General features: G+C 45.0%; 2 protein-coding genes across 5 annotated transcripts in view; one reads left to right on the top strand and one right to left on the bottom strand.

The window, feature by feature from the left end:
• Nucleotides 1–454: 454 nt before the first annotated feature.
• hspa13 (heat shock protein 70 family, member 13) lies at nt 455–6,242 on the top strand. Its single transcript, XM_014214958.2, has 5 exons — nt 455–953; nt 1,238–1,578; nt 1,742–1,955; nt 4,026–4,193; nt 4,461–6,242. Exons 1-5 carry the CDS (start codon nt 923–925, stop codon nt 5,048–5,050), a joined length of 1,344 nt encoding a protein of 447 aa, XP_014070433.1. The 5' UTR covers nt 455–922; the 3' UTR covers nt 5,051–6,242.
• Nucleotides 6,243–8,741: 2,499 nt separating this feature from the next.
• The window catches only part of LOC106613071 (glycerophosphodiester phosphodiesterase domain-containing protein 5), a 107,207-nt gene continuing 90,170 nt past the window's right edge, over nt 8,742–25,778 (bottom strand). Inside the window, exons 10-18 of one of the 4 annotated variants that reach the window (XR_001330425.2) lie at nt 19,603–19,753; nt 18,886–19,107; nt 18,182–18,339; nt 17,946–18,093; nt 15,195–15,277; nt 13,826–13,840; nt 11,084–11,196; nt 10,481–10,751; nt 8,742–10,211 (exon numbers count right to left, since the gene is read on the bottom strand). Coding sequence is in view for 2 of the 4 variants with exons in the window: in XM_014214959.2 (XP_014070434.2) it covers nt 10,126–10,211; nt 11,084–11,196; nt 13,826–13,840; nt 15,195–15,277; nt 17,946–18,093; nt 18,182–18,339; nt 18,886–19,107; nt 19,603–19,753 (976 nt within the window). In the remaining 2 variants the exon portion in view is untranslated. The remainder of the gene's footprint in view (nt 10,212–10,480; nt 10,752–11,083; nt 11,197–13,825; nt 13,841–15,194; nt 15,278–17,945; nt 18,094–18,181; nt 18,340–18,885; nt 19,108–19,602; nt 19,754–25,778) is intronic. The other 3 variants (XR_001330426.2, XM_014214959.2, XM_014214960.2) reach the window with 3 other exon arrangements.

The raw sequence follows: 25,778 nt of genomic DNA, 5'->3' as shown, positions 1-25,778 counted from the left end.
AATGTTACGACACTGAACACACTCATTTGAACGTCATATACGACTAGTGTTCATGGGAAAGGTTGTTCCTTTGCTTTCTCATCCTGTGTATATATAAGCGATAAAGCATGGATTGGACTACGGTACCCAGAAGCTTTAGACCACATTATGGGTGAGTTCGTAAATTCGCTCAGAATAACTGATTCATTTACGAACGCTCAACACCCGTGGAGTATGGTCGGTGTCAGTAAACATCGGCAAAAAGGCGTAATTAAATTGTTGCCATCAGCACAGTTACAGTCACCAACGCTCTGAATAACATGAACACAGCATAACCAGCGCGAGAAAAATGGTCAGAGTGAGGTGTTCTCTCGCTTATGCCAGGAAGTAGCTAGCATGCTAGCTAACTAACTTTAGCCAGTTAGCTTGGGTGCTTCACTGCTGTTGTGAGGTCAGAACGCTCGGATCAACCCTACTCCTCGGCCAGAGCGTCCAGTGTGCTCTCCGAGAGCGAAACACTGAATTTACGGAAGGACAATCTGACAACGCTCTGCGTGTTTTTAAATTCAGAGCGTTATCAGATTGTCCGTTCGTAAATTCAGAGCGGACAATGTCCTCTGGCACTCCAGAGTGAATTTACGAACGCACCCTATAATGGTGACGTGTAGTTCTGTGGATCATCCATATTATTCTGAACGTAGAACAGGTCACTAATTACTACAGTCACAAAGTCAAAATTGGCCATCGTAAAAAGGATATGGTTAGAAGTGTATTTAAGGGTTAAGTTTAAAATGGCATTTGAAGAAGATAAAATGTAGATATAGGCGGGGTTTATGACTTAGTGGCTGTGGTAACTAGTGACACCATTCATCCATTCCGAAACTGATGAGGCGACTAGCCTAGATTTTGTTTTACTACGTCTCAGTTCGGTGGTGATCAATACATGACAATGGCTGGGGAAATGTCTATGATCGGTAAGTAAGATTTAACCGTAACGTGTGCTTGTTGTGTAACTAACCAGCTGTTTAGCTAGCTAACAGTAAGTAGCAAGTGGGCAGGCAAACAGCTGGCTAGTTGCTACCTAATTCACAGTAGTCAAGTTAGCTGGAAAGGTAAACGAATTGTCAGAACTGTCAACGCTGAATTAATATGTAAATAAGTAGGCTATCTGTACCAGTTGTTAGTTAGTTAGTTAGCTAGCTACGTAGTCAACATCCATCCCTAAACCCACGTCATTTCTTTATCTTCCGTGTCGCAGGATCGGTCATTCTGGCTTTATTTCTGGCTGGCTATCTGGGCCAGCAGTATCTGCCTCCACCGAAACCCAAAGTTATCGGCCTAGATCTGGGGACCACTTTCTGCTCCGTGGGAGTATTCCACCCGGGTACCGGGGATGTGGAGGTGATAGGGGATGAGGAGGGGCGGAAGAGCATCCCTAGTGCGGTGTCGTTCACATCTACCGAAGTCCTCGCCGGTCACGATGGTCTGGATCTGGCCGACAGCAATCCTGAAAACACCATCTATGATGCCAAGCGGTTTATTGGAAAGATATTCGAACAAGAGCTCCTTGAGCAGGAAAGTGCTCGTTATCCATTCAAGGTACAGTACATACTGCTGTAGTTACTTTGACAGTCACTACACCACAGTGAAAATGATTTAATACATCATCAGCATTTGGCTACATAAGCTATGTGTGATTACAGGTGTATAAATATTCTACATCAATGACTGCTGACTTTAATTTGTAACACCTTTCTTTCAGGTGATAAACAACAATGGCAGTGCAGAGTTCTTTGTCACCACCAACCAGACGTTCACAGTTACTCCCGAATTCATTGGTTCTCGACTGCTGCTGAAGATGAGGAAGATGGCGGAGCGTCACCTGGGTGTCCCCATTCAGAGGGCTGTTATCTCTGTCCCTGCTGAGTTTGATGAGAGACAGAGGAACTACACCGTCAGGGCTGCCAACCTGGCTGGTCAGTCTCTGGCAATACTGTATCAACAGTCATACAATATCTGATTTGATGTGTAAACACTGCTACAGGAATAACTTACACTGTATAGCTGTTTAGTGTAGTCTCATTTAGAAACAGTCCATCATACAGGGATTGACATTAAGGGTTGCCCTATTGCCTGGGGCAAGTAAAACTGAGCGCAAGTTGAGCCTGCTCTGGTTCATCCACATTGTGTAAGTGAAAGACAGACAATTTATGACGAGCTGAGCTTGCTCTGATAACTTTTTTTAGTGATAACCAAAATACAAATAATTAAATTACTGATCTTTCTGATTCCTCTCCTATGGGTAGGTGAAAGGCAGGCAATATGTCACTTCTGCTTGTAAATAGCTAATTTACATTTTCGGATGTGCAACTGCATTAGACTTTAATGTCAATCCCTGATATAATTAGGTGTTTGTTCTAAAATAACTGTTTTACATACATACCACTTTATTCAGACCCCTTGACTTTTTCCCCATTTTGTAACGTTACAGGCTTATTCTAAAATTGATGAAATATAACTTTTCTTGCAAATGTATACTTTTTTTTTTAACCTTATTTACATAAATATTCAGGCCCTTTACTATGAGACTTGAAATTGAGCACAGGTACAGCCTGTTTCCATTGATCATCCTTGAGATGTTTCTACAACTTCATTGGAGTCCACCTGTGGTACATTCAATTGACTGGACACCTGTCTATATAAGGTCCCAAAAACCAAGCCATGAGGTTGAAGGAATTGTCCGTAGCGCACCGAGACGGGATTGTGTTGAGGCACAGATCTGGGGAAGGGTACCAAAAGATTTCTGTAGCATTGAAGGTCCCCAAGAACACAGTGGCCTCCATCATTCTTAAATGGAAGAAGTTTGGAACCACCAAGACTCTTCCTAGAGCTGGCTGCCTGGCCAAACTGAGCAATCGAGGGAGAAGGGCCTTGGTCAGGGAGGTGACCAAGAAACTGATGGTCACTCTGACAGAGCTACTCTGTGGAGATGGGAGAACCTACCAGAAGGAAAACCATCTCTGCAGCACTCCACCAAACAGGCCTTTATGGTAGAGTGGCCAGACAGAAGCTACTCCTCAGTAAAAGGCACATGACAGCCCGCTTGGAATTTGCCAAAAGGCACCTAAAGACTCTCAGACCATGAAGAACAATATTCTCTTGTCTGATGAAACCAAGCTTGAACTATTTGGCCTGAATGCCAAGCGTCACATCTGGAGGAAACCTGGTACCATCCCTACTTTGAAGCATGGTGGTGGCAGCATCATGCTGTGGGAATGTTTTTCAGCAGCAGGGACTGGGAGACTAGTCAGGATCGAGGGAAAGATGAACGGAGCAAAGTAGAGAGATCCTTGATGAAAACCATTGAGTGGCCCAGCCAGAGCCTGGACTTGAACCCGATCGAACATCTCTGGAGAGACTTGAAAATAGCTGTGCAGCGATGCTCCCCATCCAACCTGACAGAGCTTGAGAGGATCTGCAGAGACGAATAGGAGTAACCCCCCAAGTTCAGGTGTGCCAAGCTTGTAGCGTCATGCCCAAGAAGACTCCAGGTTGTAGTCGCTGCCAAAAGGTGCTTCAACAAAGTACTGAGTAAAGGGTCTTAATACTTATGTAAATGTGATATTTAAATTTATTTTTTAAAACATTTTTTTGTCATTTAGCAGACGCTCTTATCCAGAGCGACTTACAGTAGTGAATGCATACATTTCATTTTTTTCATTTCATACCTTTTTTTCCCCCCCTTTTTTTTTCCCGTACTTGTTTTTAATACATTTGCATTTCTGAACATGTTTTTGCTTTGTCATTATGGTCTACGTGTGTAGATTGAGAGGGAAAAAAACTATTTAATCCATTTTAGAATAAGGCTGTAAAGTAATAAAATGTGGAAAAAGTGAAGGGGTCTGAATACTTTGCGAATGCACTGATACATACAGAGTAGAATATTGGACACCTAATCCAAAATCATTAAGATTCCTTAAGGGCTTTGACCAAATCTACACTACCCACTATAACTAACATCTGATTGTTCTGTTTACACCACTCAGGACTGGACATCCTGCGTGTGATCAACGAGCCCACAGCTGCAGCAATGGCGTACGGGTTACACAAGGTGGACGTGTTCAACGTGCTGGTGGTAGACCTGGGAGGAGGAACGCTGGATGTCTCTCTGCTCAACAAACAGGGTGGCATGTTCCTCACCAGAGCCATGGCAGGTAAGATGCTAATTTACTCTCAACTCCTTATGTTGTCGATACGCATGGTTTAGTTGGTCATTTTCATTTAACTTCTGGTTTTAAATTGGGCATACAGTACAAGTGGAACATTTGCCATATTGTAGTTAAAGAGGACCATTTCCAATTAGCACAACTAATTCAAACCATACAGTACATGACCTGAAATGGAATCAACCCCAATACAACACTATCAGATAGTATTCTTGGGCTCAGAGAATGATCCTTGCTGTTGTCTTCGTTTCCTAGGTAACAACAAGCTGGGGGGACAGGACTTCAGCCAGAGGCTGCTCCAGTACACCATGGAGAGGGTCCGCCAGCAGTACGGCATTCCCCCCACCCTCAAAGAGGACATCCACCACCTTCGCCAGGCCGTGGAGGCAGCCAAGCTCAACCTCACCCTGCAGCCCAGCGCCGACCTCAGGGTACCCCTGCACCTGGAGCCCCAAGGAGACCCCAAGCAACCACCACAGGGGCCCACCAAGGACCCAATCCCAGTCATCTTCCAAGCAGTCATCACCCGTGAACTGTTTGAAGAGTTGAACGCCGACCTCTTCCAGAAGATTCTGGTGCCTGTAGAGACAGTGCTGGCTGAGGGCCACCTGGGGAAGGAGGAGGTGGATGAGATAGTTCTGGTGGGAGGCTCCACCCGCATCCCTAGGATTAGGAAGCTGATCAGTGAGTACTTTGGGAAGGAGCCCAACACCTCAGTGGACCCAGACTTGGCAGTGGTGACTGGGGTGGCCATCCAGGCTGGCATCATGGGCGGCTCCTGGCCCCTACAGGTCAGCGCTATAGAGATCCCCAACAGACACCTCCGCAAGACCATCTTCAATTGATCTAGTCTAGAGGTAGCAAGGGACATATGGATGCCACCAGACAGATACTTGCCATATTAAAGGATGGTCTGCATTCTAACTGTTAATTGTGCTTCTCCATCTTCACAAGGTGTGCAATAGTATTATGAGGTTAAAATATGATCTTCAGCTGTAATAATAGCTACTGGAATATATTCTCACAGAGAAACTCAAATTGCACCATCACTTTTTTACTGTCAGCCCAACTTATTAGACCAACTGTAGTAGATTGAAAATGGTGTTCAACTCAGGGAACAACCTTTATTTCTAGAGAACTGTGACCAGCCAAGACACCTTCAGCTATTTATTTATTTATTTCTAGTGTTTTTACTGTGAGTGGGGGGGTGTACTGTACATGAGGTGTTTTGTTTTTCAGTGGATGACAACGTGCTTGTGCCTTTTCAGAGAGCTGCACTATTAGGCTTTGTGCTTTTAAGTCACCTGATATGAAGAACCACCAGTCCTTTAGGGAGTCCTATTGACGAAGGCATAATGCTATTAGTTTCAGACCAAATATTTTTGCACACATTGTTACTAGCTTTACATTCAAGCAATAGCCTATGCTCAGCTTTGTATGGGTTAACAGATTTTCTAAATAAGGGACATGCTCAGTATTCCACTTTTAACTTGTTAACCAGCATCATCATTCTGGTGCAATTGAATTATAAGAATCACTGGCTGACACTTAGTACATCTATATGTGTAAGTAAGTGCCATAAAAACACAGGACTAGGCTTATGGTGCCTGTTTGAAGTGTTACCGTGTCTCACAAGACTGCAGGTGGACAGTAATGGTTGAGGCTGTTACAGCCCCTGGCATTAGAACAAACATGTTCGTTGATAATTTACATTCTCATGTATAGAATGTACATTCCATAATACCAGTCTAGTTAAGACTGATACAGTGGACACATTTAAATAATATATACATTTTAGAGGTTTGTTCAACAAGGTAAACAGTTTGCATGCATACCTTGTTGAACGTGCCTCAGATACTGCACAGTTCTCTAGCGATATGCTATAGGAATTTATCTGGACCGTTCCATTTCAGAGTATGTAGATTAAGATATTTTTGTACTGCCAAGTTTTGCTTCTTCAAATCACCCCTCCAAATGGCTCCCTTAGATCTGCTTGTACTACATGCTGCTTTAAATAAATCCTGAATTACCAAAATACCATAATTTTCTTTCTATGAGGGGTATTCTAGAGCAGCGAACAAAATTAAAGCCAGCTTTAATATACATACAAATCCATTCAAACACAGTTCAGGACCCAACAGAGATTGCCATTGCTGTAAGAGAAACAACATACAGATGCATCTTGCTGTCTGCATTCCATGATAAAGACTTTCTAGTACAGGTGGGAGGAAAAAAATAAAAGGACATTTGTGATAATGTTCCCAGCACATATCAACTGAAAATCGTATTTACCATAGTCACTCACTAGCTTCTTCAGCAATGTGGTAACATCTTGCCGCGTAACTGTACAATTGATGGAAAAACATCAGTATGTTAGAGATCCACAATGGTGTTAGTTACTGGCATGGGCTACTGCATAGTACATTCAAAGTATTCATACCCCTCGACTTATTCCACATTGTGTAACAGCCAGAATTCAAAATGGATTTGTTTCTTCACACTACCCCATGACAAAGTGAAAGTTTTTAGAAATACTTAAGTATTCACCCCCGAGTCAATACTTGTTAGAATCACCTTTGGTAGCAAGATTAGTCTTTCTGGGTAAGTGTAAGAGCTTTGCAACATATTACTTTTTACTCCTGAACTTATTTAGGCTTGCCATATCAAAGGGGTTAAATACATATTGACTCAAGACATTCCAGCTTCTCATTTTTAATAAAAACATAATTCCACTAACATTATGGGGTATTATGTGTAGGCCAATCAATTTAATCCAGTCTAACACAAAATGTGGAAAAAGTAAAGGGGTGTGAATACTTTGAAGGCACTGTACATCAAGCGTTGACATGAGCTAAATCTACACGGTCAACAGTAACACCAACCTAAATAGTGTGTTACAGTGCCTTGCGAAAGTATTCGGCCCCCTTGAACTTTGACCTTTTGCCACATTTCAGGCTTCAAACAAAGATATACAACTGTAATTTTTTGTGAAGAATCAACAAGTGGGACACAATTATGAAGTGGAATGAAATGTATTTATATTTCAAACTTTTTTAACAAATAAAAAACTGAAAAATTGGCCGTGCAAAATTATTCAGCCCCCTTAAGTTAATACATTGTAGCGCCACCTTTTGCTGCGATTACAGCTGTAAGTCGCTTGGGGTATGTCTCTATCAGTTTTGCACATCGAGAGACTGAAATTTTTGCCCATTCCTCCTGGCAAAACAGCTCGAGCTCAGTGAGGTTGGATGGAGAGCGTTTGTGAACAGCAGTTTTCAGTTCTTTCCACAGATTCTCGATTGGATTCAGGTCTGGACTTTGACTTGGCCATTCTAACACCTGGATATGTTTATTTGTGAACCATTCCATTGTAGATTTTGCTTTATGTTTTGGATCATTGTCTTGTTGGAAGACAAATCTCCGTCCCAGTCTCAGGTCTTTTGCAGACTCCATCAGGTTTTCTTCCAGAATGGTCCTGTATTTGGCTCCATCCATCTTCCCATCAATTTTAACCATCTTCCCTGCCCCTGCTGAAGAAAAGCAGGCCCAAACCATGATGCTGCCACCACCATGTTTGACAGTGGGGATGGTGTGTTGCTTTTACGCCAAACATAACGTTTTGCATTGTTGCCAAAAAGTTCGATTTTGGTTTCATCTGACCAGAGCACCTTCTTCCACATGTTTGGTGTGTCTCCCAGGTGGCTAGTGGCAAACTTTAAACGACACTTTTTATGGATATCTTTAAGAAATGGCTTTCTTCTTGCCACTCTTCCATAAAGGCCAGATTTGTGCAGTATACGACTGATTGTTGTCCTATGGACAGAGTCTCCCACCTCAGCTGCAGATCTCTGCAGTTCATCCAGAGTGATCATGGGCCTCTTGGCTGCATCTCTGATCAGTCTTCTCCTTGTATGAGCTGAAAGTTTAGAGGGACGGCCGGGTCTTCGTAGATTTGCAGTGGTCTGATACTCCTTCCATTTCAATATTATCGCTTGCACAGTGCTCCTTGGGATGTTTAAAGCTTGGGAAATCTTTTTGTATCCAAATCCGGCTTTAAACTTCTCCACAACAGTATCTCGGACCTGCCTGGCGTGTTCCTTGTTCTTCATGATGCTCTCTGCGCTTTAAACGGACCTCTGAGATTATCACAGAGCAGGTGCATTTATACGGAGACTTGATTACACACAGGTGGATTCTATTTATCATCATTAGTCATTTAGGTCAACATTGGATCATTCAGAGATCCTCACTGAACTTCTGGAGAGAGTTTGCTGCACTCAAAGTAAAGGGGCTGAATAATTTTGCACGCCCAATTTTTCAGTTTTTTATTTGTTAAAAAAAGTTTGAAATATCCAATAAATTTCGTTCCACTTCATGATTGTGTCCCACTTGTTGTTGATTCTTCACAAAAAATTACAGTTTTATATCTTTATGTTTGAAGCCTGAAATGTGGCAAAAGGTCGAAAAGTTCAAGGGGGCCGAATACTTTCGCAAGGCACTGTATCTTCCATCTAGAAAAATCACAATAAAAGGATATCACTTTGGTATCAGAAGCATTTTAATGTTGACTTCTGAGGCACACAAATACCAAAGGAGTAAATGAACACAAGTCAATCCCTGTGTGAACTATTCTGATACTCAGCGTTGTCCCTTCAACAGCCTAGAGCTTTATTTTCACAGTTAATATAACACCCCACTTCATCACGACATAAAAGATACCCTTTAATGTCACTATATGATGCAGTTTGCTTTTCAAACACCACAACACCATCATCATGAGTTCAAATGCCATTGAAGAGTTGGTCTGCAAAATATTTAAATGACTTGACTTTCATAAACTTCTCAACACTATTGCTATTATTATGCATCACATTTCCAATATAATCCTCAGACAGCCATAGCATATAAAACTTTTGTAATATGTACACACTCCATGTAGAACTGCATACTTGGGGTAGGTGGTGAAATCTCTACTGCCATAATACACTGTTCACATCCTTTAAAAATCAAAACATTCACAATAAACTGAAAACATCACAAAAACACACCCAGCAGACATAGTTCTGCCTGAACACAAGCCTTGCCCGAGACAGCACAGTCACTTGATATTGTATGTCACATGCATGGATGAAGGAAATGCTGTTCAAATCATTATCTTACATCATGTAAATATTTCACTTAGTCGGAGAAGGCAGGACCCTCTGTAAACAGCTTGTTCGTGTTGTTTTTGTTCCTAAAAATTAGAATAGCGCCCAAACATGGCAAGAAATAGGGGCAATGCTGCACAAGTATTTCAAATCCTCTAAATAACTAAGAATTAGCTGTGCTATGAAGTGGCTGCAAGTAAATAACAGTTTAAAAACAAACAAATAGGTTCTTAATAATAAACAAGCATTGGTAACTGGGGGGTCTCCAAAGCATCTAGAGCAGGGGTGGGCAAACTACGGCCAGTGGGCCAGATACGGCCCATGAGCCCATTCGATCCCTGCCCACGGGAGATTTGAGTGAAAAACGATATATAATGGACCAATATATTTTCAAATAAATGCCCTTTTCTGACAAACAAATTGTAAACAAAAAAAAATGATCTAGAGGCCACAGATCTGACGAATCAATTGGTTCATCAATAAAAAGTGCTTTTAGTCCCACATTGTATTTAACAAGCAAAAACAAACCTATTTACAGAATGTACAAAGCAATGGGTGGTGCTTACCTGGGATTCTTCAGCAAGACAGCAGCCTGTCAATCAGTAGCTCAGAGGAACAAACCAAAAACTATCTGGATGCACTGAGTAAAACAAGAGTAATCAGAACAGACAAGCCAATCACAAGACAGTCACTTGGAAGTCTTAATTTACTCAGTTTCCACATGCTAGTAGAGTCAGGTGTCTTTCAGTAGATTCGCATTAGGAGAGTGAGAGTCAATGGGAGATGCCTTCGTTGTTGTAGTAGTCAAAGCCATTCTCCATGTACAGGTCCTCAGCACTGCCCACACCATTGCTCACCTCTGGGAGGCAGAAGAGTGAAGGGACATCAGTAGGTGTTCACAGGGTATTTCACTGATATAACACAGACCACATCAATGCACACTGAATACACAGAACATCAAAAACAATGTCACTGCAACATCATATCCAAACCACACCAGAGAAATCCCTTAGCTTCCTTTGCTCTGTATGTCACCACGTATCTTCTAAGACCTACTAGTGTGATTTTAGAATGGTTTGGACTGACTGACGGTCATTGAAGACTCATCAGCATCCCCATTAGACTTACCTTTCACCACCCACCAGGAGAGGCTGGTGGGTCACAGTGGGCTGTCTAGGAGCCCTTATACATGATGCAGGACTCTGTGGGCGATTGGGGAGGAGCGAGGGGAAGGGCGGGGCAGGCAGAGGGAGGGAGGCGGGAAGGGAGGCATGGATGGAATGGTCGGAGGAATGGTCACAGCAGCCGGAGGAGGATGGACAGATGGCAGGATGAAGAGTGGAGGTGGAGAGGAGTGCAGGTCACACACACACAGGATGAGACGGCTACTGCGGTTGACCTTGAGGAGGGCAATTACATCAAACACTCAGAGATGCATGCTGGGATAGGGTCACACACTGGCATCCTCAGACACTCCTAAAATGGCTGCCTTCCCTTGTCTCCTTTTCTGTGACCACTGATTAATAAGTGAAAGCAATATGGCTGGCCAAAACAACAGGCATCCACTTCATCTATCAAATGTCATCAGATCAGTGGTAAATAAATAAGGACAGGAGAAAAGGAGTGGAAGACATTTCAGAGTACTGGGACACAGCCAGAGAAACAAACACCAACACACAATACAGTAGACACAAGAATTCCAGTTCTCCTCTCTGTGGGGTCCTTCCTTACCGGAGAAGATTAGTTTCTCCTTCATGATGTTGACGTCTCTGCTGGACCTCCGGACTGCGGCACTCAGCATGATCTGTTCAGGGTTGTAGCTGTGCATGCCACTCAACCTCCATCTGGTGAGGAAAGGTCACACGGGGTCAGGGCATCATATAGAGCAGGTCTCTCCGAACCCTGTTCCTGGAGAGCTACCATCCGGTAGGTATTCGCTCCAACCCTATTGTAGCGCACCTGATTCTAATAATTAGCTGGTTGATAAGCTGAATCAGGTTAGTTACAGCTAGGGTTGGAGTGAAAACCTACAGGATAGCTCTCCAAGAACAGGGTTGAGAGCCCTGATATAGAGCCTCTGGTCATACCACAATACTGCTGTCTCTGCTCTCAAGGACCTGTCCTATATGGAGATAACGTCATGTCAAAATGCGTCGCCCAATTTTCTTGGAGATAGCTGGGCAATGGGCACCATTATGCCTCAGTCTTTTACTTCTAATTGGCTGACCTCAAAATGACACTGAATGAATCAAATGATTTATGCACACATGCATCTACAAGGACACGTACAAATAGAGTCTGAGCCAAAGACATCCCCTCTTCTCTGAAAGCTCATACTTATCAGTTACTGACTAGCAGTGACTAATATTTATATACACACTCGATGACTGATAGGGGGTGCTGTGTTGAAGCCACCGCGCCTCCATCCTGGCACTCCCAAAATAGTTTCTACAATGGTGGGGAAGCTATAGAAATGCCTTTATTTATGTACATTGGTTTTCCCCCATTTATTCTATTACAGACACTGTAATGCATACTTTTACATTATATTATGTGAGCTAAACATAGAAATAAAACATTCCTTAAAGTATAATTTGTTTTAATTACTAATGTTATTGTACCCACTACAACAAAATACATGTCCTTTTGTCCATGATCACATTTAATTGAAATACAATAGGGAGTGGCAATACGCCTGGCCGGTGGCTTCAATGCCTCTCAATGGCCAATACATAGCATCAGCAATCCAGGGTTTATACAGTGGTGGAAAAAGTACCCAATTGTCATACTTGAGTAAAAGTAAAGATAATTTCAAAGAAAATTACTAAAGTAAAAGTCACCCAGTAAAATACTACTTGAGTAAAAGTCAAAGTATTTGGTTCAAATCAAATACTTAAGTATCAAAAGCAAATGTCATTGCTAAAATATACTTAAGTATCAAATGTAAAAATCATTTCAAATTCCTTATACTAAGCAAACCAATGTTACGGATAGCCAGGGGCACACCAACACCAATTTACAAACGATCTCAAGTCCATCAGACTGTTAAACAGCCATCACTAGCACATTAGAGGCTGCTGCCTATAGGTATAGACTAGGAATCACAGGCCACTTTAAGGAATGGAACACTAGTCACTTTAATAATGTTTACATATCTGCCATTACTTATCTCACATGTACACTACCGTTCAAAAGTTTGGGGTCACTTAGAAATGTCCTTGTTTTTGAAAGAAAAGCAAAAAAATTGTCCATTAAAATATCAAATTAAATCAGAAATACAGTGTAGACATTGTTAATGTCGTAAATGACTATTGTAGCTGGAAACAGCGGATATTTTATGGAATATCTACATAGGCGTACCGAGACCCATTATCTGCAACCATCACTCCTGTGTTCCAATGGCACGTTGTGTTAGCTAATCCAAGTTTATAATTTAAAAAGTCTAATTAAGCATTAGAAAACCCTTTTGCAATTATGTTTGCACAGCTGAAAACTGTTGTGGTAATTAAAGACATCTGTTTCCTATACTATTCTACTGTATCTTAGTCCGTTCCGCTCTATCGCTTGTCCATATGTATATAGTTTTAATTCATTCCTACATATACCCAATACTGTGTATTGGGTATATGTTGTGTAATTTGTTAGATATTACTACACTGGCGGCGCTAGAAGGACAAGTATTTCGCTACACCCGCAATAACATCTGCTAATCACCTGTATGTGACCAATAAAATTTGGTTTTGTTTGATTTCCTGCTAAGCATTCAAAAAGTACTTTGGGTGTCAGGGAAAATGTATGGAGTAAAAAGTACATTATTTTCTTTAGTAATGTAGGAGTAAAAGTTGTCAAAAATATAAATAGTGAAGTACAGATACCTAAGAAAAACGACTTAAGTAGTACTTGAAAGTATTTTAACTGAGTTTATATACATCATTGGTTGTGACAGGCTTTGAACATCACAACTGGAGTAACATTTGAGGCAAGAAGATTTACTTCCCTAATCCATTTGGTTATGGTAATTACCAAATAGAGGCATGTAAATCAAAATGATTACATTAGCAATATTGTGGTCTTGGCTAATGCATCAATGCACTTAAAAATAACCCAGCAGAGCTTTTGTCGAAATCAACACCATAAATGAAAATGAGCGCTTCCCTCTAATACATTTCTAGAATTAATTTGTAGACTTTGTCATTCGGTCGATAATGTAAACAGTAAAACTCAAGCGAGATAAAAGTGAACAAGCATTTGTGCTGTGTGGGAGAAAGCATTGCCGTCTGCCACTAAAAGGCCAATAGTGGTAGCCTCGCTTGTATTTACTGTATACTCCCCTCTAGCGGGGAGGACGAGAAGTGGCAGCAGTGAAATACAACAATGATACAGGTGAGAAAAAGGGAGAGATCTAAGATGTATATGATGGAAGGAAGAAAGATAAAAAGGGAAACCATCGTGGGTCAGAGTTGACCCAGTTACCTGATAATGTGATAGCTGCCAGATGCCAAAATGCAGCAGAGAAGAGGAGGAGCATGCACATCAGGCAGAGGAGAGGAGGAAGAAAAAAGAAGAAGGTGGAGAGATTAAAATAAGTCAGTTTAGAAGCCAGCAGCGACCAGCACTTTGCTAAGCATAGCAAACCCACACATAAGACTAGAGGATGGAGGCCTTGCTCTGCTGTCCTCCATCCCACAATAGCATTATGGCTCAGGAAGGAAGATTAAATTCCTTTTAGAAGCTTCCCATAGTCTTTCAGAAGATTCAAGGAAGCATACTTTCTGATTTAATGTTACTTCAAAGTGCAAACAACTGTAAGGGGAAACATTGTTTGGTTGATGAGAGATACTTCTCCAGCTGATTCTCAAAGCTAAGGTGTTGGCATTGTAAATAAGCTTTATCAAATAACTAGTGTTTCATCCATTTCTGTGTTTTAACACGCTTGCTGGAAAATGGCCTTTCTGGTAATGTGTGTATGCAGAGTTATCTGTTAATGTGTGCTTGTACAACATACAGTATACATGGAGCCTGCTGGTCCTCTGTAGCTCAGTTGGTAGAGGATGGCTCTTGCAAAGCCAGGATAGTGGGTTCGAATCCCCAGGACCACCCCATACGTAATAAATGTATGGCGCATGACTAAGTCGCTTTGGATAAAACCATCTGCTAAATGGCAGATATCATTATTATGCATTAAGCCCCTGAGAGGTAAAACACACACCGCTGTGTGGAAGGAGAGAGGGTGTGAAGCGGACACACTGAGGGAGGAAGAGATGTGATAACTGTGTAAAGGCTGCCAGAGGCACTTCTTTTTACAGATAATTAATTAGAGAGAGAGGAAAACACTGAATTACTACATTTAAAAATTACATCCTAAGAAAAAAAACAGCAGAGTACTCGGCCTCCCGAGTGGTCTAAGGCACTGATCAGTGCTAGAGCCGTCACTACAGATCTGGGTTCGATCCCGGGCTGTGTCGCAGCCGGACGTGACCGGGAGACCCATGAGGCGGCACACAATTGGCCCAGCGCTGTCCGGGTTAGGGGAGGGTTTGGCCGGCTCGGATGTCCTTGTCCCATCGCGCTCTAGGACTCCTTGTGGTGGCCGGGTGCATGCGCGCTGGCTTCGGTCACCAGTTGTACGGTGTTTCCTCCGACATCTTGGTGCGGCTGGCTTCTGGGTTAAGTGAGCAGTGTGTCAAGAAGCAGTGCAGCTTGGCAGGGTTGTGTTTTGGAGGACGCATGGCTCTCGACCTTCGCCTCTCCCGAGTACGCATGGGAGTTGCAGCGATGAGACAAGACTAACTACCAATTGGATATCACAACATATTATATATATTTTTTAAGGAGTACTTACTTTTGGAATACAAAAATTCCTACAACTACAGTGAAGGAGATGAGATCAGCGGCGACCCAGATCAGACAATATTCATCTGGACTCTGAAACACAACATGGCAGCATTAGACCACCAGGTGGCACTGTCTCCTAAAACAACTCACAGCCAGGTAGCAACAAACCTAGAACAAAGAATGCCTTCCTAAAATGATGTAATATTGAAATTCATATAATATTGTGGTACAGTAATTAATTTAAGTTCCACATAGACCTAGATCCCATACTATCAGACAGGGTGGGTGTAGATAGTGGCCATATTGACTAGCAGGCAAGCAGACAGGACAGACAGACACAGGGTGTGTAACAGATGCAGTGCTAGCCTGAACTCCATGTCAACCTCACCCAGGATGGGCTCTATTTTCTAGTCTGCACCACCCATTGTGTTCCCTGCTGTGAGTCAGTCTGCTAACCCAGGAGGGGCTGGGGCAGTGTGGGTGCTAGGGGGGTAATGGTGTGGGTACTAGGGGGGGTACAGTGGGGACAATGGTGTGAGTGCTAGGTGGGTGTTGTGGGGTTAATGGTGTGAGTGCTAGGGGGGTGTTGTGGGGTTAATGGTGTGAGTACTAGGGGGGTGTTGTGGGGTTAATGGTGTGAGTGCTAGGGGGGTGTTGTGGGGTTAATGGTGTGAGTGCTAGGGGGGTGTTGTGGGGTTAATGGTGTGAGTGCTAGGGGGGTGTTGTGGGGTTAATGGTGTGAGTGCTAGGGGGTGTTGTGGGGTTAATGGTGTGAGTGCTAGGGGGGTGTTGTGGGGTTAATGGTGTGAGTGCTAGGGGGGTGTTGTGGGGTTAATGGTGTGAGTGCTAGGGGGGTGTTGTGGGGGTAATGGTGTGAGTGCTAGGGGGGTGTTGTGGGGGTAATGGTGTGAGTACTAGGGGGGTGTTGTGGGGTTAATGGTGTGAGTGCTAGGGGGGTGTTGTGGGGTTAATGGTGTGAGTGCTAGGGGGGTGTTGTGGGGGTAATGGTGTGAGTGCTAGGGGGTGTTGTGGGGGTAATGGTGTGAGTGCTAGGGGGGTGTTGTGGGGGTAATGGTGTGAGTGCTAGGGGGGTGTTGTGGGGTTAATGGTGTGAGTGCTAGGGGGGTGTTGTGGGGGTAATGGTGTGAGTGCTAGGGGGTGTTGTGGGGGTAATGGTGTGAGTGCTAGGGGGTGTTGTGGGGTTAATGGTGTGAGTGCTAGGGGGGTGTTGTGGGGGTAATGGTGTGAGTGCTAGGGGGTGTTGTTGGGGGGTAATGGTGTGAGTGCTAGGGGGGTGTTGTGGGGTTAATGGTGTGAGTGCTAGGGGGGTGTTGTGGGGTTAATGGTGTGAGTGCTAGGGGGGTGTTGTGGGGGTAATGGTGTGAGTGCTAGGGGGTGTTGTGGGGGTTAATGGTGTGAGTGCTAGGGGGGTGTTGTGGGGGTAATGGTGTGAGTGCTAGGGGGGTGTTGTGGGGTTAATGGTGTGAGTGCTAGGGGGGGTGTTGTGGGGGTAATGGTGTGAGTGCTAGGGGGGTGTTGTGGGGGTAATGGTGTGAGTGCTAGGGGGGTGTTGTGGGGGTAATGGTGTGAGTGCTAGGGGGGTGTTGTGGGGGTAATGGTGTGAGTGCTAGGGGGGTGTTGTGGGGGTAATGGTGTGAGTGCTAGGGGGGTGTTGTGGGGGTTAATGGTGTGAGTGCTAGGGGGTGTTGTGGGGGTAATGGTGTGAGTGCTAGGGGGGTGTTGTGGGGTTAATGGTGTGAGTGCTAGGGGGGTGTTTTGGGGGTAATGGTGTGAGTGCTAGGGGGTGTTGTGGGGGTAATGGTGTGAGTGCTAGGGGGGTGTTGTGGGGTTAATGGTGTGAGTGCTAGGGGGGTGTTGTGGGGTTAATGGTGTGAGTGCTAGGGGGGTGTTGTGGGGGTAATGGTGTGAGTGATAGGGGGGTGTTGTGGGGTTAATGGTGTGAGTGCTAGGGGGGTGTTGTGGGGGTAATGGTGTGAGTGCTAGGGGGGGTGTTGTGGGGGTAATGGTGTGAGTGCTAGGGGGGTGTTGTGGGGTTAATGGTGTGAGTGCTAGGGGGGTGTTGTGGGGGTAATGGTGTGAGTGCTAGGGGGGTGTTGTGGGGTTAATGATGTGAGTGCTAGGGGGTGTTGTGGGGGTAATGGTGTGAGTGCTAGGGGGGTGTTGTGGGGTTAATGGTGTGAGTGATAGGGGGGTGTTGTGGGGGTAATGGTGTGAGTGCTAGGGGGGTGTTGTGGGGGTAATGGTGTGAGTGCTAGGGGGGGTGTTGTGGGGTTAATGGTGTGAGTGCTAGGGGGGTGTTGTGGGGGTAATGGTGTGAGTGCTAGGGGGGTGTTGTGGGGGTAATGGTGTGAGTGCTAGGGGGGTGTTGTGGGGGTAATGGTGTGAGTGCTAGGGGGGTGTTGTGGGGGTAATGGTGTGAGTGCTAGGGGGTGTTGTGGGGGTAATGGTGTGAGTGCTAGGGGGGTGTTGTGGGGGTAATGGTGTGAGTGCTAGGGGGGTGTTGTGGGGGTAATGGTGTTTCTTTTATTTTACTAGGCAAGTCAAATAAGAACAAATTCTTATTTTCAATGACGGCCTAGGAACAGTGCCTTGTTCAGGGGCAGAGCGACATATTTTTACCTTGTCAGCTCGAGGATTCGATCTTGCAACCTTTCGGTTACTAGTCCAACGCTCTAACCACTACTTGCCGCCCCAGTGCTAGGGGGGTGTTGTGGGGGTAATGCTGTGAGGGACTTACCATGAGCCAGATGGGGTAAGGCACCTTTCTGAGGATGTTGGGGGCTTCAGAGGAGACAGAGGAGACCCCGCTGCACCAGAGCACAGAGAACAGCCAGGGCTCGTTGACCGTGTACAGAGTCACACTCACGTTGCTCCTGGAGAACTCTCTGGAGGGTGCAGACAGACACATTAATATTTCATACACATATACAGAAGAAGCACACAGTGTATGTGTGTCTGTGCCTGTTAACCCACTGGATGTCATAGGGGCTGGCCTGGCTGTAACGTAGCAGCAGGCTGCTGATTCCCTGCTGGTGAAGGACTTGAGGCGGCAGCTTCTCTACTGATGTCTGCTGAAGCCCTGGAGCCACCTGTCTTACCTGCCCCCTGTCCCAGTCTGGGGTCCACATCACCTGCGCACACACACACACACACACCGAGACACACACAGACAGACACACAGATCGGCCGAGACACACACACACACACACACACACACACACACACACACACACACACACACACAGCTCAGATTACTTATGGGACATGTAGATGTGCAGTTAGTGACATCAGTGGTGACAGAATAATGATTATTACATTGGTGACAGTGATGGATGTCACAGGCAATCTTCAGGTCAGCCTCAAGCTGACAGTTCCCTCTCTCCACTATGAGTGCTGTTTTCCTCCTCTTGATTTCCCTAGATAACCCAGGGGGACAGTGTCTGAGCCCTAACAAGGTTCTGTCCACTATCTATAATAATAATATTATATAATAATATGCCATTTAGCAGATGCTTTTATCCAAAGAGACTTAAATCAATCATGTGTGCATACATTTTAAGTATGGGTGATCCCGAGATTCAAACCCACTACCCTGGCATTACAAGCGCCATTGCTCTACCAACTGAGCTACAAAGGACCCCTATCTGAGTCGGGTACACTAGTGTTGCCTGTCTCACCAGGTGCTGTGGAATCCCAGACAGGCGTATGACTTCCAGGGTATCGTTGATCCAGCTGTGGTAGCAGGGGTGTCCGTGCGGGGGTCGTCGCAGGCTGAACACCACTGTGTGGTTATGGAGGGAGGCTAGCCTCAGCAGCTGCTCCAGACTACACACGCTCTGGTTCCCCACCAGCATCACCTCCCTCTGAGCCATGGACTGGACCGTCCAGAAGGGGTCATCCTAGAGGAGAATGCACACAGGTGCTCACAGTCAATCTGAACAATTTACTGTATTTCTAAGATTATATGGCAATCGTAATAATACACCACTTTATGATGAGAGATGAGATCAGGGGTCAATTCTATTTGAACTCAATCCAGTGAAGTAACCTTGATTGATAAAATTGGGCACTTTCTCCACATTCATCAGATTTCCTATCAGCCGAGTGGCAATGAAATGGACCCAAAACATGGGGGATAAATATAGGCCTAGTGAAAGAAAGGGTAGTGTGATGACTGCATGATTAAAAACCTTCAGAGAGTGAAAGATGGCATAAGAGTATACCATTCCTCCCTAGAGAGGGTGTGACAGACCGTACCACTCCTCCCTAGAGAGGGTGTGACAGACCATACCATTTCTCCTATAGCGGGGTGTGACAGACAGTACCATTCTTCCCTAGTGGGGGTGTGACAGAACCATTCCTCCCTAGCGGGGTTGTGAGTAATATTGTGGTACCTTGAGGAACCACTGGCCGGCGTTGAGGCTGTGTAAGTCTGTCCAGTTGAAGGAGGAGGCATCGTCCAGCTGTCTGGCTGGAAACACCTTCCCCACGTCTGTAGTCCTCCTCAAGGTGCGGTCTCGCATCAGAAATGGCACCCCGTCAAAGCTAGGACAGGAAAGAGTTAAACAGTCAGGTCTACTAATAAAATAGTATATTCATTGCCATACAGATTTTTTCAATATGATCTTATTTCTCAAAATCTCAGATTTTTATATCCCCTGATATTTTGTGGAAGTTCTTACAACAGAAATACTGAATGCTCTCTAAGGAAGCCCCAAAACACTTCAATCATGACAGAAACAAACTAGAGTTGTTTGAGGCAAAACTAACTTTACATCAAAGCTACTTTCATGTTGCTTGCTTCACCTTCGTTTTGAATGCCAACTCCTTTTCCCACCTTTTCAGTAAACCTCAAGTTTTAAGAAATGGAAAACAACAAAATTACCTACACTTGGAATTGTTTGTCAAATTCAAAAGTAGAATCGCAACACTTTCGTAAGATTCCATCCCAAGCAACTAAATCGGACCAAAAACATCATGTAGCCTATCATTCCTCATCATTTTTAGTGACCATTTAGTGTGACTGAAATATTCAATTAGTGCCAGAATGACCTCTGTCGTTCACACACACAAGTGTTTGTGCGTGTGTGTGCACACGCGTGCATAGCTCTCCTGTGTCTCTGGTCAGGCAGATGTATAGAGCCTGGCCCAGGCCCTGTTTAGGTTTCATTAGTCATCTCCAGTGCAGCCCAGAGCCCAGCCCATCAGCACATACAGTGGCTTGCGAAAGTATTCACCCCCCTTGGCATTTTTCCTATTTTGTTGCCTTACAACCTGGAATTAAGTTTTTGTATCATTTGATATAAAAAACATGCCTACCACTTTGAAGATGCAAATTGTGACACAAACAAGACATAACTAAAAATACAAATTTAAAATGAAAACTTGAGCGTGCATAACTATTCACCCCCCCCAAAAGTCAATACTTTGTAGAGCCATCTTTTGCAGCAATTACAGCTGCAAGTCTCTTGGGGTATGTCTCTATAAGCTTGGCACATCTAGACACTGGGATTTTTGCCCATTCTTCAAGGCAAAACTGCTCCAGCTCCTTCAAGTTGGATGGGTTCCGTTGGTGTACAGCAATCTTTAAATCATACCACAGATTCTCGATTGGATTGATGTCTGGGCCATTCCAAGACATTTAAATGTTTCCCCTTAAACCACTCGAGTGTTGCTTTAGCAGTATGCTTAGGGTCATTGTCCTGCTGAAAGGTGAACCTCCGTCCCAGTCTCAAATCTATGGAAGACTGAAACAGGTTTCCCTCAAGAATTTTCCTGTATTTAGTGCCATCCATCATTCCTTCAATTCTGACCAGTTTCCCAGTCCCTGCCAATGAAAAACATCCCCATAGCATGATGCTGCCACCACCATGCTTCACTGTGGGGATGATATTCTCGGGGTGATGGGAGATGTTGGGTTTGCGCCAGACATAGTGTTTTCCTTGATGGCCAAAAAGCTCAATTTAGTCTCATCTGACCAGAGTACCTTCTTCCATGTTTGGGGAGTATCCCACATGACTTTTGATGAACACCAAATGTGTTTTCTTATTTTTTTCTTTAAGCAATGGCTTTTTTCTGGCCACTTCCGTAAAGCCCAGCTCTGTGGAGTGTATGACTTAAAGTGGCCCTATGGACAGATACTCCAATCTCCGCTGTGGAGCTTGGCAGCTCCTTTAGGGTTATCTTTGGTCTCTTTGTTGCCTCTCTGATTAATGTCCTCCTTGCCTAGTTCGTGAGTTTTGGTGGGCGGCCCTCTCTTGGCAGGTTTGTTGTGGTGCCATATTCTTTCAATGTTTTAATAATGGATTTAATGGTACTCCATGGGATGTTCCGTTTCGGATAGTTTTCATAACCCAACCCTGATCTGTATTTCTCCACAACTTTGTCCCTGACCTGTTTGGAGAGCTCCATGTTCTTCATAGTGCCGCTTGCTTGGTGGTGCCCCTTGCTTAGTGGTATTGCGGACTCTGGTGCCTTTCAGAACATGTGTGTATATATACTGAGATCATGTGACACTTAAATAAAGTCCAGCTGTGTGCAATCTAACTAATTATGTCACTTCTGAAGGTAATTGGTTGCACCATATCTTATTTAGGGGCTTCATAGCAAAGGGGGTGAATAAATATGCATGAACCACTTTTCCGTTTTTTTTTTAATATTATTTTTTGAAACAAGTTATTTTTTTCATTTCACCAATTTGGACTATTTTGTGTATGTCCATTACATGAAATCTAAATAAAAATCTATTTAAATTACAGGTTGTAATGAAACAAAATAGGCAAAATGCCAAGTGGGGTGAATACTTTTGCAAGGCACTGTATGTCTCTCCCTCCCATTCCTTTAAATTAGGGCCGCACAGGAACCAGAGAGAGTGGATTGTAAACACACACTAAATGAGCTTTCATGAACACAAAGGCACATACAGACAAGAAACGCACGTGGCTCCATACAGATACAATCACACATTCATAAAGATGGCACAAAATGAAAAGCACACAGACACACACAGCACACTTGTAACTGTTTGCATACATCTATGTGCGCAAACGCACACTCCAACTCATTCACAAACATGTCCTCTATTGAATTTTCTCTTCTAGCTCATCTTGTCATCTCATGTTATCTAAAAACAGCCATGGGTCTATGAAAGTGCAGTCCTGGCTGCTACTACTACCACTACCACCACCACCACTTATGTTAAAAGGGCAACAACTACCACCGCCGCTACTGCTAAAACTACTACCACCACCGCCGCTACTGCTAAAACTACTACCACCACCGCTGCTACTGCTAAAAGGGCTACTGCTACTACCGCTGCTACTGCTAAAACTGCTGCTTACTACTACTACCGCTGCTACTGCTAAAACTGCTGCTTACTAAAACTACCGCCGCCGCCGCTACTAAAACTACCGCCGCCGCCGCTACTAAAACTACCGCCGCCGCCGCTACTAATACTACCGCCGCCGCCGCTACTAAAACTACCGCCGCCGCTACTAAAACTACCGCCGCCACTAAAACTACCGCCGCTGCTACTAAAACTACCGCTGCTGCTGCCCATACTACTATTAGATCTACCGCCACTGCCGCTACTACTAAAACTACCACCGCCACTGCTACAAAAACTACCGCCGCCACTGCTACAAAAACTACCGCCGCCACTGCTACTAATACTACCGCCGCCGCCGCTACTAAAACTACCGCCGCCGCTACTAAAACTACCGCCGCCACTAAAACTACCGCCGCTGCTACTAAAACTACCGCTGCTGCTGCCCATACTACTATTAGATCTACCGCCACTGCCGCTACTACTAAAACTACCACCGCCACTGCTACAAAAACTACCGCCGCCACTGCTACAAAAACTACCGCCGCCACTGCTACAAAAACTACCGCCGCCACTGCTACTAAAACTACCGCCGCCGCTACAACTAAAACTACCGCCGCTGCTGCTACTAAACTACCACCTCTGCTGCCGCCGCCACTACAACAACAACAACTACTACTACGGCTAGTACTGCTACTGCTAAAATTGCTACTGCTACCACTGCTACTGCTAAAACTGCTGCTACTGCTACTACTGCTACTGCTAAAACTACCGCCGCTGCTACTAAAACTACCGCCGCCACTGCTTCTACTACAACTAAAACTACCGCTGCCACAATAACTGAAACTGGTGCCGCCGCCACTACTAACACTACAGCCGCCGCCGCTACTAAAACTACCGCCGCCGCCGCTACTAAAACTACCGCCGCCGCCGCTACTAACACTACAGCCGCCGCCACTAACACTACAGCCGCCGCCGCTACTAAAACTACAGCCGCCGCCGCCACTACTAAAACTACCGCCGCTGCCGCTACTACTAAAACTACCGCCGCTGCCGCTACTACTAAAACTACCGCCGCTGCCGCTACTACTAAAACTACCGCCGCTGCTACTACTACTACTAAATCTACCGCCGCCACTATTACTAAAACTACCGCCGCCGCAGCTACTGCTACTAAAACTACCGCCGCTTGCAGCTACTATTACTAAAACTACCGCTGCCGCCGCTTGCAGCTAATATTACTAAAACTACTGCCGCTGCCACTACTACTAAAACTTCCGCCGCCGCTGCTACTAAAACTTCTGCTGCCGCTGCTACTAAAACTTCTGCTGCCGCTGCTACTAAAACTTCTGCTGCCGCTGCTACTAAAACTTCTGCTGCCGCTGCTACTAAAACTACCGCCGCTGCTACTACTACTACTAAATCTACCGCCGCCACTATTACTAAAACTACCGCCGCCGCAGCTACTGCTACTAAAACTACCGCCGCTTGCAGCTACTATTACTAAAACTACCGCCGCTTGCAGCTGATATTACTAAAACTACTGCCGCTGCCACTACTACTAAAACTACCGCCGCCGCTGCTACTAAAACTTCTGCTGCCGCTGCTACTAAAACTTCTGCTGCTACTAAAACTACCGCCGCTTGCAGCTACTATTACTAAAACTACCGCTGCCGCCGCTTGCAGCTAATATTACTAAAACTACTGCCGCTGCCACTACTACTAAAACTACCGCCGCCGCTGCTACTAAAACTTCTGCTGCCGCTGCTACTAAAACTTCTGCTGCCGCTGCTACTAAATCTACCGCCGCTGCTACTAAATCTACCGCCGCCACTATTACTAAAACTACCGCCGCCGCAGCTACTGCTACTAAAACTACCGCCGCTTGCAGCTAATATTACTAAAACTACTGCCGCTGCCACTACTACTAAAACTACCGCCGCCGCTGCTACTAAAACTTCTGCTGCCGCTGCTACTAAAACTTCTGCCGCCGCTGCTACTAAAACTTCTGCCGCCGCTGCTACTAAAACTTCTGCCGCCGCTGCTACTAAAACTTCTGCCGCCGCTGCTACTAAAACTTCTGCTGCCGCTGCTACTAAAACTTCTGCTGCCGCTGCTACTAAAACTTCTGCTGCCGCTGCTACTAAAACTACCGCCGCTGCCGCTACTACAACCACTGCCGCTACTACTACCGCTGCCGCTACTACTACCGCTGCCGCTACTACTACTACTAAAACTACCGCCACTGCTACTACTGCCGCAACTACTACTAAAACCGCTGCCGCAACTACTACTAAAACCGCCGCCGCCGCTACTACTAAAACTACCGCCGCCACTGCCACTGCTGCTACTAAAAGTACTGCCGCCACCGCAGCTACTACTACTAAAACTACCGCCGCTGAAAACTACCGCCGCTGCCGCTGATGATACTACTACTAAAACTACCGCCGCTACTGCTACTACAACTACCGCCGCTACTGCTACTACAACTACCGCCGCTACTGCTACTACAACTACCGCCGCTACTGCTACTACAACTACCACAGCTGCTACTACAACTACCACAGCTGCTACTACAACTACTAAAACTACCACCGCTGCTGCTGCCACTAAACTACCACCTCTGCTACCGGCACCGCCACTACTACTACAACTACTACTTCTACTACTACGGCTAGTACTGCTACTGCTAAAACTGCTGCTGCTAAAACTGCTGCTGCTAAAACTGCTGCTACTACCGCTGCTACAACTGTTACTACAACTACCACCACCGCTGCTACTGCTAAAACTGCTGCTGCTACTACTAAAACTACTACTAAAACAGTTAGTACTGCTACTGCTAAAACTACTACCGCTGCTACTGCTAAAACTGCTGCTGCTACTACTAAAACTACTACTAAAACGGTTAGTACTGCTACTGCTAAAACTACTACTGCTGCTACTGCTAAAACTGCAACTACTACCGCTGCGACTGCTAAAACTGCAACTACTACCGCTGCGACTGCTAAAACTGCTACTACTACCGCTGCGATTGCTAAAACTGCTACTACTACCGCTGCGACTGCTAAAACTGCTACTACTACCGCTGCGACTGCCAAAACTGCTACTACCACTGCTACTACTGCTAAAACTGTCACAGGTTGGTTGAGGTAATATGTAGGTAGTGTTAAAGTGACTATGCATAGATAATAAACAGAGAGTAGCAGCAGCTTAAAGGGGCGGGTGGAGGCGAGGCAATGCAAATAG

The sequence above is a fragment of the Salmo salar genome, chromosome ssa09 (genome assembly GCF_905237065.1).
Source record: "Salmo salar chromosome ssa09, Ssal_v3.1, whole genome shotgun sequence".
NCBI lineage: Eukaryota > Metazoa > Chordata > Actinopteri > Salmoniformes > Salmonidae > Salmo > Salmo salar.
The sequence above is the reverse complement of the archived record's forward strand: the minus strand, read 5'-3'. Positions and strand labels throughout refer to the sequence as shown.

Coding starts and splice junctions, on each gene's coding strand:
- hspa13 (XM_014214958.2), top strand. CDS start 923: ATGACAATGGCTGGGGAAATGTCTATGATCG. Junction 954..1,237: donor TGGGGAAATGTCTATGATCG/GTAAGTAAGATT, acceptor TCCGTGTCGCAG/GATCGGTCATTCTGGCTTTA. Junction 4,194..4,460: donor CCTCACCAGAGCCATGGCAG/GTAAGATGCTAA, acceptor TTCGTTTCCTAG/GTAACAACAAGCTGGGGGGA.